This window comes from Quercus lobata, chromosome 3 (genome assembly GCF_001633185.2).
Source record: "Quercus lobata isolate SW786 chromosome 3, ValleyOak3.0 Primary Assembly, whole genome shotgun sequence".
NCBI classification, from domain to species: domain Eukaryota; kingdom Viridiplantae; phylum Streptophyta; class Magnoliopsida; order Fagales; family Fagaceae; genus Quercus; species Quercus lobata.
In genome coordinates this window covers 23,869,473-23,884,588 of record NC_044906.1, presented here as the reverse complement: position 1 = coordinate 23,884,588, position 15,116 = coordinate 23,869,473, and the positions used below count along the sequence as shown (strand labels likewise).

The following is a 15,116-nucleotide window of genomic DNA, read 5'->3' as shown; positions in this document are numbered from 1 at the left end:
TTCATGTGAATTCACACATCTCTATTACTCATAATTCACCACGTAACAAATTGTGATAAAAGTCATATAAAATATTGTGGTACTAGCTAGCATTATCAAAGTCATTTTTAGAACCATCTTCCTTACATCAAATATGTCAACTTTTTTTTTTTTTTAAGAAATACGTCTATTTTATTGAAGCGAAGAAGAGTACATAGCATCATGTAATGTAGAGGACTCAATAAAGGAGGGGGTTTCCTCTAACCAAGTTACATAAGAATCAATTCCTTTAGCAAAATTTGCTAGGAGATGTGTTGCTCTATTACCCTGTGTTTTAACATATGAGAAATTAAAAGTATGGAATCCATGCATCTTATGGTGCAATGATGTTGACAATTGAAGCGTGGGTGGGAGTGGAGCCCATGAGAGTGAGGTAGACAAAATGTAAGTCACCTTTGAAGATAGCATCCCTGATACCAATATCTGCTGCAAAGAGGGCTGCTTCATCCATGGCTTTGGCTTCGGCTTCCAGTGGACCCAACAGCAATGGTAATTTTTTTCTTAAAGCAACAACCACCAAACTCATATGATCACGGATCACAACTCTGATCCCAACTATTCCAGTTTGTGAAAAAACAACGGCGTCGGTGTTTATTTTATACCATGGTATGTTGGTGGGACCCAGCAGTTGTCCATGGCGTCCTTGAGTCGAGGTGGTCGATGATGAGCAAGCTGGAATTCTTCTAGCATGAAATGGGCTTGAAAGAGGATCTCCTGGGGTTGTTTCTGTGGACTGCCCAGTCTAATTCTATTGCGGTTGAACCACATGCACCATGAAATCATAACAATTAGCTTAAGGAGGTCCTGACCGAAGTGTTGGATGAAGATCAGGTACTATAGGAGGTCAGCAAAGGTCCTATGTGAGACACGGGTTTTGTCAAAAGGGATACCCGATATGTTCCATGTTTCTTTTGCCTTTGTGCATTCCCAAAAGAAGTGTCTGCTAGTTTCTTTAGCTAAGTTGCATGCTTTACAGGTGGAGTCATTGAGTACGTGTCTGTGGCAGAGATTGGCTTTAGTGGGGATGATATTGTGACAAGCTTTCTAGGTGAAAGTCTTAACTTTGTTTGGAACACGAAGCCCCCAAATGGTGCACCAGAACAACCTGTGGGTGTCTCCATCGGATGATTACATCATGGCCAAGCTGCGATTCATTGAAAGCGCAAGCTTGTAGGCATTGTTCACTATGAAGAGTCCCCGTGGTGTGTAGGCCCTTATTAAATGATCTCTCGGCTTAAAACTTCCTAGTGGGATGCTCAGGATGGTGTGGACGTCGCCAGGGAGGAAAATCTGCTTCAGTAGAAAGGTGTTCCATTCTTCTGTTGTAGGGTGCATGAGGCTGGATACTTTTGAGTTCGAAGGGAGGAGACGTGGTGTGGAGATGATTTGGAAGTTTGTGGGTGTAGGAAGCCATCTACCCATCCAGATGCCCACTGTCGCACCATCACTGATCTGCCATTTACATCTAGATTTCACCACGGTTTGGGTAGCCATGATGCTGCGCCATGCATAAGCAGGTTTTGAATCTAGTTCAGCATGAAGGAAATCTGTACATGGGAAGTAGCGGGCTTGGAAGACACGGTGGACAAGAGAGCCATGATTATTTTGTAAGTGCCACCCTTGTTTTGCCAAAAGAGCCAAGTTGAAAGCTTTGAGGTCACGAAAGCCTAAACCACCCTTTTCCTTAAGAGAGCACATTTTTTCCCAACTCAACATGCCATTTTATTCTTTCCATTGGACTGACCCCACCAAAAACTGCAGACCAGGTAAGTTTTTCCTTGTTTGAGTAGTTTTTCCTTCCATCCTGAGAGTTTAGTAATGAACCTCTCCTTTAGAGCATGGAAAATGTTCATCTTTGATCTTCCTACTAGGGATAGGAGACCCAGGTAAGTTTCATTTTACCGGGTAACTTTTGCCCCAAAGCGGTTTTTAATGTCCTCTTGGATGTCATGTGGAGTGTTCCTGCTGAAGAAAAGGGAGGTCTTTTCTCGATTCAGCTATTGTCCTGAGGCGTGTTCATATGTAGTGAGGATGTGGTTCAAGTGATTGCATTGTTCAATGGTGGCTTGGCAGAAGATGACACTGTCATCAGCAAAGAATAAGTGGGATATGTGAGGGCCTTAAGGGCAGACAACAACACCTCGAAATAGGCCATTATCCACGGATTTGTGTATCATAGCTGAGAGTCCTTCTACACAGAAAAGAAACAAGAAATGAGATATGGACTCCTCTTGTTTTTAACCCCTCGTGGGGGTTTTATGACCTCGAGGTGTGCCATTAATCTTGATAGAGTAGGTAACAGAGCTAACACATTGCATCATAAGATCCACCCACCTATTATTGAAACCCATTTTTATCACGATCTGTTTAAGGCATTCCCACTCTACACGATCAAAGGCTTTGTTCATGTCAAGATTTAAAGCCATCTCCCCTACACGACCATCTTTTTTTATTATGGTAATGCATGGTTTCAAAAGCTACTAAAACATTATCAGTAATGAGACGGTCAGACATGAAGGCACTTTGATTTTCACTAATGATAGAAGGGAGGAAGCGTTTTAGGCGGTTTGCTAGGACCTTGGAGGTGAGTCTAGAAATGACTCTACTAAGACTTATGGGTCTGTATTGTGTTATCTTTGTGGGGTTTTTTTATTTTTGGGATGAGGACAATATGTGTTTCATTGAATTTAAGTGGCATAATACCCATGTTTAGAAAATCCAGTGCAGTTTTTATGACACACTCACCCGTTAAAAACCAAAAGTGTTGATAAAAGAAAGGGGGCATACTAGTAGGACCAGGAGATTTTTTTGGGTGCATTTGTTTGAGTGCTCTGTGGACCTCATCTGGACTGAACTCACATGTCAGGTAGTCATTCATAGCTTTGGTGACAATCGGTTGGACAGCGTCAAGGAGGTCTGCCATATCAGTTGTGTCATTTGAGCTGAAGATTGAGGTAAAATAATCCAAAATGATGCCCTCAACAACTTTGTCATCATCCTACCAGTCCCCACCTGAATCGTAGAAGCCATGGATAACATTCCGTTGTTTGCGATTGGATTATTTCTAGTGGAAAAAATTGGTGTTTCGGTCTCCATCAATAATCCACATGCTCCGTGATCATTAATGCCACATCGTGTTCTCCGCATCAAGCCAACAGTTCAAAACTTTGCGGACTTCATGAATCTCATCATCATTATTGATAGGCTGTCTCTTTAAGTCTTGTAACTTTTTAGTCAGTTTATCAACCTGCCTCCCAATGTGGCCAAAGTCAGTTTTATTCCACACAGATAGCCAGGCCAAAATGGCCAAATACCACAAATTTTTGAAATATTTTGTAAAAAACCATTGTTTCGGAACTATATAGGGAAATACCACTTTTTATGGAACTTGAGTTTCTTAAACTCGAGTTCCTAGGAGTTTTGTCACCGTGGCACTGCTGAGGTGGAAATTGGGCCATTAAAAAAATTTATGTGGTACTCGAGCATGGTAAACTCGAGTACCATGCAACACAATACTCGAGTATACCAGGCTCGAGTACCATTAAAATGCTTTTTTTTTTTTTTTTTTTAATTTCTAAGGTACTCGAGCTTGGTGAGCTCAAGTACCTTGTAAGGAACTCGAGTTTAATAAACTCGAGTTCCTTATAACTTTTTTTTTGTTGGGATTATTGACAAATAAACATAAACATAAAAATAAGTAGCTTTTTTTATGTTTTTATTTATTTAAATAGAAGCATTGTAAAATATAGAGATTTTAATTTCAAAATATGAATTTAATTTCTACATTAAGTAAAACTGTTCACTGTTTTCTTATAAAATTTTTCCCAGGGGCGTTGCCCCCGGACCCCTAAGAGGCTTGTCCATGAGCGCTCCGACTTGGGCCTGTCGGCCCAAGCCTCCGCTCCATGGACTAAGCCTCAAAAAATCTCCAATTAAAAACCACACAACATTATTCGAGTCGGGTCGAGTCATCAACATGAATCAAATGATACCCTTAAAGTGTGGATGAAATGTTTTATAATGCTTAAATTTATAAAAGATACTAGTGAAAGTTCCATGCGTTGCATGGCTTTAATCCTAAATTTTCTTTATATATTTTTTTGAGAAATTATAACTAAATGAGTTATTATTACATAATTTTAGAATTATTTTCTAACTATATATAAGACAACTAATGATTATGTGCATTCAACTTTTACAAATCTAAAGATTAAACTATTCATTAGTTTTGGCTAAGTATATATGAAATCATTGTGTCATTTTTTCCCTGCTGTTCTTTGTTGCTACGTATGATTCTTGTGCTTTGGTTGGACAATGTCCTCTGCTTTGTAATGTAGGAAACACCTTAGGAAGTGAAATGCCTCCAGTTAGATATGTTGATGTTTCCAATATTTGTGTAATTTGAAATGTTACACACATAACACTTATCACACAAATTAGATTTATTGTACATTACTTGTAGCAAAATTTAATAAATTCAATACATACAGACTCATCCAAACCATACAGCCTAGCACGGCAGCTATCAAGATAGTTGGTGATTTGGGCTCCACACGACGCAACCTGGGTTTTGAAACAAAGGCTTTGTAAAGCGGCGACGGGGTTTGGAATTGGGAAGGTGGACAGAGAGCATGGAGTGATCCGAGGTGGACATAGATAAATGGTGGACAGTGGCACCTTGAAAAGAAGAGTTCCAAGCTGAGTTGGCCAAGGCACGATCCAGGCAAATGTGTATCCGCCCTTCAGTTTGGTGGTTTCTGGACCAAGTGAATGGAGAGCCAAAGAAGCCAAGGTCACTGAGTTTGCATGTGTTGATGGCTCTGTGAAAGCAGTCCATTTGTCTAGTTAGACGTGGGCAGCCTCCATGTTTTTCTGAGTGATACAGGATTTCGTTGAAGTCACCCACACAAAGCTAGGGGAGGTTATTTGATCGGCTAAGAGACTTAAGAAGAGTCCAGGTTTCCTCATGCTTGTTTGTGTCTAGTTGTCCGTAAAACCTTGTTAATCTCCATATTGAACCTATTTTAGTACAAAGAACGTAGGCATCAATAAACTAACTGGAAAAATTTTGCACATGTACCTGTGTTTCTGGCTTCCATAATAGGGCTAGACCACCACTCTGGACAATGCTTGAGATCGCTATCCCCTGATGTACTCCCAGTGTTGTTTCTTTGTGTTCAATTGTTAAGTGGTGAGTTTTGTCTCCATTAAGAAGACACAAATGGGAGCTTCTTTGGTCCATGCTCTCTTGAGAGCATTAACTGTATGGGGGTTCCCAAGCCCCTGATAGTTCTAGCTTAAAATACTCGTTGGATCGCAGGCACTGTCGATCCCATGTTGTGAACCATAAGCTAGTCTAGTGTGGTTGTTTCTTCATTCAACTTTTGTTTCTTGTCCAAAGATGTGCCATACATGCCATGCAAAGTTCCCACTTTTCTTTTCGGTCCAATAATGGACAAAGTAACATCACTAGTGTCCATCACATGCTTGGCATGCTCAAGTCTTTTCCATGTACCACGTGTTGTGATCAAGGGATTTGTTGAGGTGACAATATGGTAGTTGGCATTGGTTTGTGGGGAAGGAAAAGATCGGGTATCAGTAGGAGGAGGGAAGTCAGGGATCTCATTAAGAGGTGGGACCCCTAAATTGAGGTTATCTGTATATAAGGCAACTGGCTGAGATATAGAGGGAAACAAATTTAAACTTTTGTCAATGTCTGTTAAATGCGCATTGAAGAGATTTGTGTCAGCCAAAATATCTGTAACCGTTGGCATTGATTGAGAGTTTGTTGCTGGGATTGTGGGGGAATTTATGACTGTGTCTATAGTGGGCTGTTGTGGTGGTGCAGGATTGGCCGACGATGTCGGTGGTAGGGGTGTGCTGGTTGGGGCCGTGGGAGGGGAAGGTTTTGGGCGGTGGCCGCGGGGTGATCAATGAACCCAATTTCTCCAATTATTCAAATGCAGAATTTAAAAAAAAAAAAAAAAAAAAAAAAAAAAAAAAAAAAACTTTTCTTATTGGAAAATAAAATGAAGTTTAACTAAAGATTTTTATTTATCTATTTCTAGGAGTATATTTATTGAATATGCTTTGGTCTGATACTATTATTATAAGAGTAATATAAATAAAATAATAGTAATCTATTAATAATTTATATAACTTAATTTATTTTTAGCAATATATGCCTTGAATACCTTTTTTTTTTTTTTTTTAAGATTAAGTAGAGTTTCAACTTATAATGTCTTCTTATTATGATTGCTATTTATTATCAAACAAAGAAACCAATTGATTTTTTGTATAGACTCTAATAATTGCTTTCTTTTATTTTAAATACATTTTAGTTTAATAAACTATACATGACATAAAATTGATAATTATAATAAATCTAAATATATAAACATTTGACTTTCGTACCTCTTACAAGTTAGTGATTAGAGAAATGATATATCCACAACATTTTTACAACAAATCATAACTCATAAGTGGCAGATTGTTGCTGGTTGTTATTGTTGGGACAAAAAAGTAATCTTAGTGTTAGGTTCAAATTTGAATCAGTAAAAACTAACCACCTATGATTTGTTGTAAAAATGTTATAGACGTAGCACTTCTCTAGTGGTTAATTACATCAAAATAGTAATGAGTCTATAAGAATGTTGTAACAAAACTTGAATTTTGAAGTTCATGGGAAGTGGAAGACTTCCAATTTTGAATGTTCAAATAGTGATTAGCTCTAGTACACTGGAACTGATATGATGTGGACACATGTCTATATTGTGTTGGTTCCAGTGTACTGCAGCACCAGAGCTAGCCCATGTGCACAAAGGAATGACCCCACCTATTGGGATAGAAGACATTCCTGAGTTGCATTTGATGAGTGATTCTCTTAGGAGACTTATATATGGCCCACATTATATATTTAAATTTATTTTATATAAGAAGAAGAAGAAGAAGAAGAATGATGGATAAATACTCATATTTTAGAAATCTATCCATGAAAATCACTTATAAAGCATAAACTCTTTTGGCGAAAAGACGTTATTTGGTAAACTTAACACTTTGAAGTAACTCTCAATTGATTAAACACTTTAAAGTATTTCTCAATTAAACTCCTAGATGAAAGGAGTGTTAAGAGAACAAAAATTAAATAGTCCATGTTCTCCATTTGAGAGTTATATGCGGTATAGACCATGTCGTAGTACTCTTTCATAAATATAATTTATAGTGAGGTTTTTTCTACAAATTATTTGAACAACAATGGAATAATGTATGTTTATGTTTTCTTTTGCTATTCTATACTTTTAACAATGAAATAAGGTTTTATAATTTTTAAGAGTTTTGTAACTCAATTAGCACCTTATAAATTTTCAAATAGAAATGTCCAAATTCAAATTCCTAAGTACCCCTAATTATCTAATTATTATAATAAAAACAAATTATAAAAGGTGCTCTCATGATATGCAGTATTATGGTTCTAAATAAGCAATCCAAGTTACAAAACTAAACTCTGACCAATTCACAAAGGTCAGCTCTGTGTTTCCTTTTACGATGGCCATGTAACTGGGGAAGATCTACAACTAAGCTGGGTGGGGGTGGCGGGAGGGGGAGGCATGACCCTTTCAAAAGTTTTAAAAATTTTATGTATAATTATTAAAAACTTTAAATTTTTAGTTACAAAAATAGAATGCCTCCCTTTCCCCTAAAATATTTAAGTTAGTCCAATTATACTCTTAGAAAACATTAGAATTTATCAATTAGTCTAGTAGTTATAGAGACAAGGTAATTTTTGTTTTTTCAAATCCAATTTTGTACATATTTAATATCAAACTAGAAAACGTTTGTATACTCATTAAAATTTAAAAGATGATAAGGTCCCCTAAAAAATTATCTAGCAAATATACATGTCAAAGTTGATAGTTTTGTATACAATATAATTATAAATTATAACCTACTCTAGTATCAAAATATTAAGATTTATACATGTGTATATATGTGCGTTTACACACGTGTGTGATGGTTTGTCATGACAAAAGACTAACATATAATTAGTAACACAATTCCCCCCCTCCCAAACAAGAAATCCAAGCTCTGCCCAGTCCGGTTGTAATTAGTATGGTGCTGCTTATATGTCTCGATGAATCCATACATTAAGTGTATAATCATATAGACACCTAACGAATTTCACAGAATTTTTTTGATCTTGTAATTGCATCCTTTAACTTTGAACCTACTGCCTCCTTTGGCAGAAAAAGAAAATGCAACATACAAAGAAATTGGTGCCACTCCTTAGCAAACGATGACAATTATAAGGTAAAAACAGAGAAATCTGTGTATTACCTAAATGTTGAATTACCTAATATTATACAATAATCATATTATAGACAAAGTCTTGTTACCATGGCTGAGGATTGATAAATGACTTTTGGCCTTCAAACAAACAATTGGAGATTTACCATGGAAGCGTTTTAAATTATAGACAAAGTCTTTTCCTGACAATATTTTACATCGAAACAATCTTGAAAATATTTTACGTCGAAACAAACCAAACAGACTGTACAAAAAAATCAAAGGAAAAATTATTTGTTAAGCGTCAAAACAGTACACAATAGATAGCCAATGTTAATAATTAGGATCAACAGGCAATTAATAATAATCCAAAACATTACAGCAAGGCCAGTAACCTTCTTGGAAATTCTTGAAAGTTGAAACCTTCAATATAACACTTTTTTTAATTACTTTTATTAGAATTTCATAAATAAAAAATTCAGAACCAATCCAAAACTAATAAGCGTAAAAACAAAAACAAAAAATACCATACCAAAAGCACACACAATACAGGGCCATCAGGCTATGCACTCACCTCAATGGCCTGAAATATTCTCCATAGCCATATTATGAACTGTTTTGTACTTTTGTTACTCAATAACATTCCCCTCGTTTAAAAAAACTAGCGTCTCTGTGTAACTAACAGCGAAAGAGTGACTAAGGTCACTGATCTCATATTTTGCAATATTCCTTACTTCTTGTGTTTTGCGGTCGTACACTACCAGCCAACCATCGCTATATTGAAAAAGAACCAACCCATCCTCCCTAAATTCCAACATTCTATCAAAATCGGGATGGGGGCTGATCTTGAATTTCTTTGTCCAAGTCCTTTCAACACCAGTTTCACTCATAACCCATACATCATACCAGCTGATATCCACATCAAAATATTGTACAATCAAGGATACAGAATCATTGATAATAGCAATTGCATTGGTTGAGAAAGGATCTTCAATTATGGGAGGAAGTGGCGTTTCTTGAAAAACCTCATTACTCATGTCAAACGAAATCATGAACCTGCTAGCCTTCCAATGATAAAATCCATTTAGGTATGATGGAAACTTGGCAAAATCAAAGCCATAAAGTTGGTTAACAGGTCCATCAATTACCCTCCAAGAATCAGTACTAAGGTTGTATACCTCAAATTGGAGTGGCTTGCGCTGCCAAAAGTCCACAATCCTCACCACCTTCAAATCATTCTTCTTGGGATCAATTCCAAAGCCAAAATTGAAGGTTACATAAGGGGAGCTATATTGTGGACGTTGCTTTATTATGGGAAGCACCTTTGACTCTCTTGTGGCAGGGTTCCACAAGACTATTTCCTCACCATAGTAACGCTCCGAGGAAATACCATACAGAAAAAATATTCCATTGCATGGACCATCAATTACTAGCATGTCAATCTCCTTTGGGAAGAATGGCGATATATCGATATTGCTGGAAACCTCTAGAGTATCATCAGAAAGCAATGAGACACATGTGTGTCTCTGGCGAGACAAATACTTAAAGACAACACCACACCCTTGATTGTTAGAAGTGGCCCATTTGTGGTGCTGGGTGATAAAAGAATGGTTTCTTATAAGAGCATGCCAGGATTTGCATATGCACTTGAATCGCATCAAGGATTTCACTGGCAACGATGATAGGATTTCCACTACCAAATCTTCTGGGAGGTCACAACTCAACATTTTCTTGGCTTTTTCTTTTTTTCCTTCCTCAGTGCTCAACAATTTCTGTATTCAAACATTAGATGTCAAAGAAGAGAACCTGATATACTCTCCAAAATTCTACAAAGCTCCACAAAATATGCTTTTCGAGGAACCAAAAATAATCTTAATTTTAGAGTTCATAATGAATTTCCGTGCTTGACCTAAATTGCTCCATGTAGACCATTGCTTGAGTTTCATAATTGGCTATGCTAAATTTTATAGTAATAGTTCAAATTTTTTAGATATATTGAATTGTAACATTGTAAATCTAAGAACTTCATAGAACAAACATACCAGCAAAGAGATAAATAAAATAAATAAACAAATGCAGACCTCTAACACTTTAGTAGCTATGGAAACAGAGTATCTACCGAAGCCCTAAACCAAAAGGAGCAAATGATCGTATATTTATATGAATCACAATCATAGCTTTCAAAGATTTCCAATCACGCACAGCATCATCAAAATCTAAGAAATCATAATCAAGCATTATCAAAATTATGTATGTTTCACTGAAGAATTAAAAATTTTCACCCATATAAATTGGGGAACTGAACTCGAGTAATCCAAAATCAAAAAAGAAAGCCTTCAGGCAATGACAACAATGGGTACCTAATCTAGCAAGTTAGTATTCCAAATGGACTATAATAAAACTTATAACAGATAATTTAATTTTAAATAGTGGAAAACATCCTTACTAGCTTCTTTTACATGCACATTGCCAAAGGATTTGCCGCATTTATTATGGATCAATTGATCACAATGTACATATTGTTTGTTAAAAAAGGAAAAAAGAAAAAAACAACAACAACAAAAATAGTAAAGCACTAATATTTCCATACCCTATTCTTCTTCTTTATTCTGGGTCAGGTTGGATTGATGAGAGTAAGATTTTGGGAATGAAAGTTTAGAGAATTGTGTTGTTTGGTTAGATTAATGTGACTAGGCTTGCAATTAAGTAAAATAAAATATATGTTTTTATATGAAAACATTGGCATAAAGAGTGAAAATGAGGAAATATATGGTTTGAGGTTTTGATAGAATTTTCCTCTTTAGAAAGTTTAAATTCCATTCTTGGAGAAGGGCTGCAACATTAGGAGTCGAACCCAGTTAAGAAAAGTATTGTAGGCTTTAAAAAAGCTTTGATTCTTTAGAATGTTTCCAGTGCATGATCAAGTAGTGGTTTCCCATTTTCATTGAATAAAACTTGATTCTTTTTTGTTTTCACTGGGTTTTGTTCCTAATACGAAAATCATACCCTATGCTTTTACTAAGTAAAAGGGTACTCCTGTATATAAATTTTCAGAATTTCAACTCACAATACCAATGTTTCTCATAGTATATAACTTCTTTCTTTCTTTCTTTTTTCACTCGGTTTTGTTCCTAGTACAAAAATCATACCCTATGCTTCTACTAAACAAAGACTACTCCTATATGTTTCCACAATTTCAACTCCCAATACCAATGTTTCTCAAAGCAAGTTCTGAAGACACAAACAAACAAACAATCAAAATTTCACAGGAAAACCCACATGAAGATCGGGGAATAAAAGCACTCACCTGGCAGCAGCTTCTGATTATGCGACTTTCTGCGAAGGTGATGTCTGAAGAAAGAAAGAGCAATGGAAATAGATTTCTTGTATCAATAAATAAATAAAATCAGTGGGTTTTTTATTTCCAACAGGACAGTGAATGAGTTGATGGGAAGAGCAGGAGCCTATTTATTATTTTTGTTATAAATACGATGGTGAAGTAAACATCAATCGGTAAAGTTTAGATACAAAATTTGTAGCTAAATTTTATCCTTAATATAATAATAATAACTCTAATAAAGAAATAACAGCTTTTACGTCTTTTATTCTTATGTAAACCTTTTTGGAGTTAAACTTCATTCTTAATATAATAAAAATAACCCTAACAAAGAAATAACAGATTTTGTTTCTATGTAAACCTTATTTGAAGATAGGTTTTTTTTTTTTTTTTTGGTAGTATTGGAAAATAAAATGGTAAAAAGAAAATTATCTCTTTAACTTTCTTTATTTAACTTGGTATAAGATAGAATTATTTTCCTCTATCTCACGTCAAGCTAAATAAGGGAAGTTAATACATAATTTTCCAACTTGAGAGTTTGTTTAGACCCCTTTAAAAGATTGTTTAACCTAATTTATTTATCAAGTGATTACTTAGATTAATTATCAGATCTAGGTTAAACACAAATAAATCATATCATGTAAAAATGCGGAAAAGTAAATAACATCACGATATGATTACCCTGGAAAACCAATGAAATTAACCGTTTCAAGGTAAAAACCTAAGGAGGATTTGACCTAACTATCCTCAAGGTAAACCAAATCCACTATAAGAGAATCGAAGTTTTTACAAAAGATTTAATCCTAAATCTAATGCTACCTCATGTAGTAACTTATTGACACGACCACGTGCAAGTTTCGAATTCACGGACTCCTTCTCTCCTTGGATTTACAGCAACACAAGCACCCTTGCTCATAACTTTGAGACTCCACTCAAAGGTTTCAGATCACCTTCACTTGTTGATCTTGATGCAACAACTAGTTCTACCTACGCTTGATTGTAGTTTTGGCTCCGGTAGATTCTTGTGTAGTTAGAAGGTACAGAACCTTTCAAATCTCACAAAGAGTTACACACAAGTCTTCTTTTGCTCTCTCAAAACATGGTTAAGGTTTCCCTTTTATATGTAGAGAAGTTTAAGTGAAACCCTAAACATTTTCGTTGGCTTGGACCTGTTTAAAAATCTACAGAAAAACTGTGCCTGCGATTTTTGATCGGTTGAGCCTAATTCTCGATCGGTCGAGAAAGGAAAAACCTCTTCTCTGGAAACAGCTGGACTTCAAAACTTGAAACACCCTTATTTAAGCATTGTCTAAACACCTAGACTAGACATGTTTTGATCTCGGTTTGCCAACACAATACAATAATGATTCTAAATATTTGATAGGCTAAAAACGTATTGACCCTTTGTGATGAATTACTTGATTAATTAGTTAACTTTATTAATTAATCAAATTAACATGCAATTGTACGTGGCAGCAAAAACAAATCACCAATTAACTAAAATATGTGGTGGAAAATAAATTGACACAGTGATTTGTTTACGAATGGGGAAAACCTACACGGCAAAAACCCCACCGGGTGATTTTAAGGTCACCACTCCTGAGAATCCACTATTATCATAACAAGCGATTATAAGTAAAAGAATCCTAGTACCTTATACCAACGTACAGTTGAACCCTTACCTCAATACCCAATTGGACTTGTTCTATAGTGACAATCTCTTATTTTAATGCACGACTCTCAGTACGTGACTAACCAATTGCGCGGATCCCAGTACGCGATTTGATCACCAACTTGAGAAGGATGTTGGCTGCAAAGTTCTTTAGTTCATCACACGATAAAGATCATGAAGTTGCTTGGTCACAAAACCCTATAGTGCACAAACATAGTAGCTTTTTCAAGAACTAGGGCAAACTAGGTTTCCGGTCACACTTTTCTTCACACTTATGGAATTGTGCTTTTATGTAACTTGTGTCACCTTTTACGGCCCTTAAAATAATCCTTATATATATTTAGGGTTGTAAGAAAAGAAAGCCCAAATATACATTCACGGATTTGATGAAAATCAAAACTGAAATTTTGAACTTCATAAATCTTGATAGATAGGGTATCTATCAAGATAGCTGTCAAGCTTTGGGCTTCACAACTTTTTAAATCTCGATAGATATAACTGTTAAGTTTTAATAAACAGCACTTTCTCACTTGATTCTTGGACAAACTTGCATAGCTTTAACACTTGAACTTGAAACAAGGTTTCTTGAAGTATTAAACACATCCTAGATCTACCCAATTATAAGTAAAGTGCGTTTTGTCAAAGGATTAGCCAATTACATAAAATAGTGACATATGTTCCTAACATTGAATCACAAATGTCCTAACAATATTTAATTCTAAATTTTTAGAACCTAACAATCTCCCCCCTTCAGCAATCTGTGACAAAACACACATACAATATGTAATGCTTAAATCAATTACCAGCTCAAATACAAATGGTTGCCCTTAAAATAATCCTTATATATGTTTAGGGTTGTAAGAAAAGAAAACCCAAACATACATTCACGGATTTGATGAAAATCAGAACTGAAAATTTGAACTTCATAAATCTTGATAGATAGGGTATCTATCAAGATAACTATCAAGCTTTGGACTTCACAACTTTTTAAACCTCGATAGATATAACTGTTGAGCTTTAATAAATAGCACTTTCTCACTTGATTCTTGGACAAACTTGCATGGCTTTAACACTTGAACTTGAAACAAGGTTTCTTGAAGCATTAAACACATCCTAGATCTATCCAATTACAAGTAAAGTGCGTTTTGTCAAAGGATTAGCCAATTACATAAGAAAGTGACATATGTTCCTAGCATTGAATCACATATGTCCTAACAATATTTAATTCTAAATTTTTAGAACCTAACAATCTCCCCCCTTCAGTAATCTGTGACAAAACACACATACAATATGTAATGCTTAAATCAATTACCAGCTCAAATACAAATGGTTGCCCTAATACAAATCTTATACAACTGCTAACTATTAGTTGCTACAATAGATAGCAGTTGTAGAAAGAATTAACCTGTAAATTCCTGAAACACTGAAAACAAACCATAAACGCATGTGTGGAAAATACAGTAGAACATACTAAAACAAAATTTAGACTTTGAATTTACAAAACACATAAATAGATAGTGAACACATCAAAATGAATAATCTCATCATCATTAACTATCATAGTCAATAATCATAACAATGTTTGTGAATCAAAGACATAACAAATAAATAAACGCAAAGATAAATAAACAAAATACATAAAAAAACTGATATGTAAATAGATCAAAACTCCCCCTAAACAAAATAAGTCTACTCCCCCTATGTACAAAAAGTCCTAAATCTACTCCTTCTTTTTGTTACACATTGCCAAAGGCAAAATCATTCCTCAAAGGGTGGAGGAGGTGG

General features: G+C 35.5%; 2 protein-coding genes across 2 annotated transcripts in view; one reads left to right on the top strand and one right to left on the bottom strand.

Annotated features, from left to right (window-relative positions):
• LOC115979539 (intracellular ribonuclease LX-like) overlaps window positions 1-15,116 on the top strand; it is a 37,020-nt gene that overhangs the window by 7,820 nt on the left and 14,084 nt on the right. The window lies entirely within an intron of this gene.
• LOC115979538 (F-box/kelch-repeat protein At3g23880-like) lies at window positions 8,822-11,742 on the bottom strand. Its single transcript, XM_031101593.1, has 2 exons — window positions 11,630-11,742; window positions 8,822-10,094 (listed from the first exon to the last, which is right to left on the bottom strand). The coding sequence occupies exon 2, from the start codon at window positions 10,047-10,049 to the stop codon at window positions 8,952-8,954; it is 1,098 nt and encodes a 365-aa protein (XP_030957453.1). The 5' UTR covers window positions 10,050-10,094; window positions 11,630-11,742; the 3' UTR covers window positions 8,822-8,951.

What these genes read in the sequence shown, in the direction of transcription:
- LOC115979538 (XM_031101593.1), bottom strand. Translation starts at nt 10,049, where the DNA reads ATGTTGAGTTGTGACCTCCCAGAAGATTTGGTAGTGGAAATCCTATCA.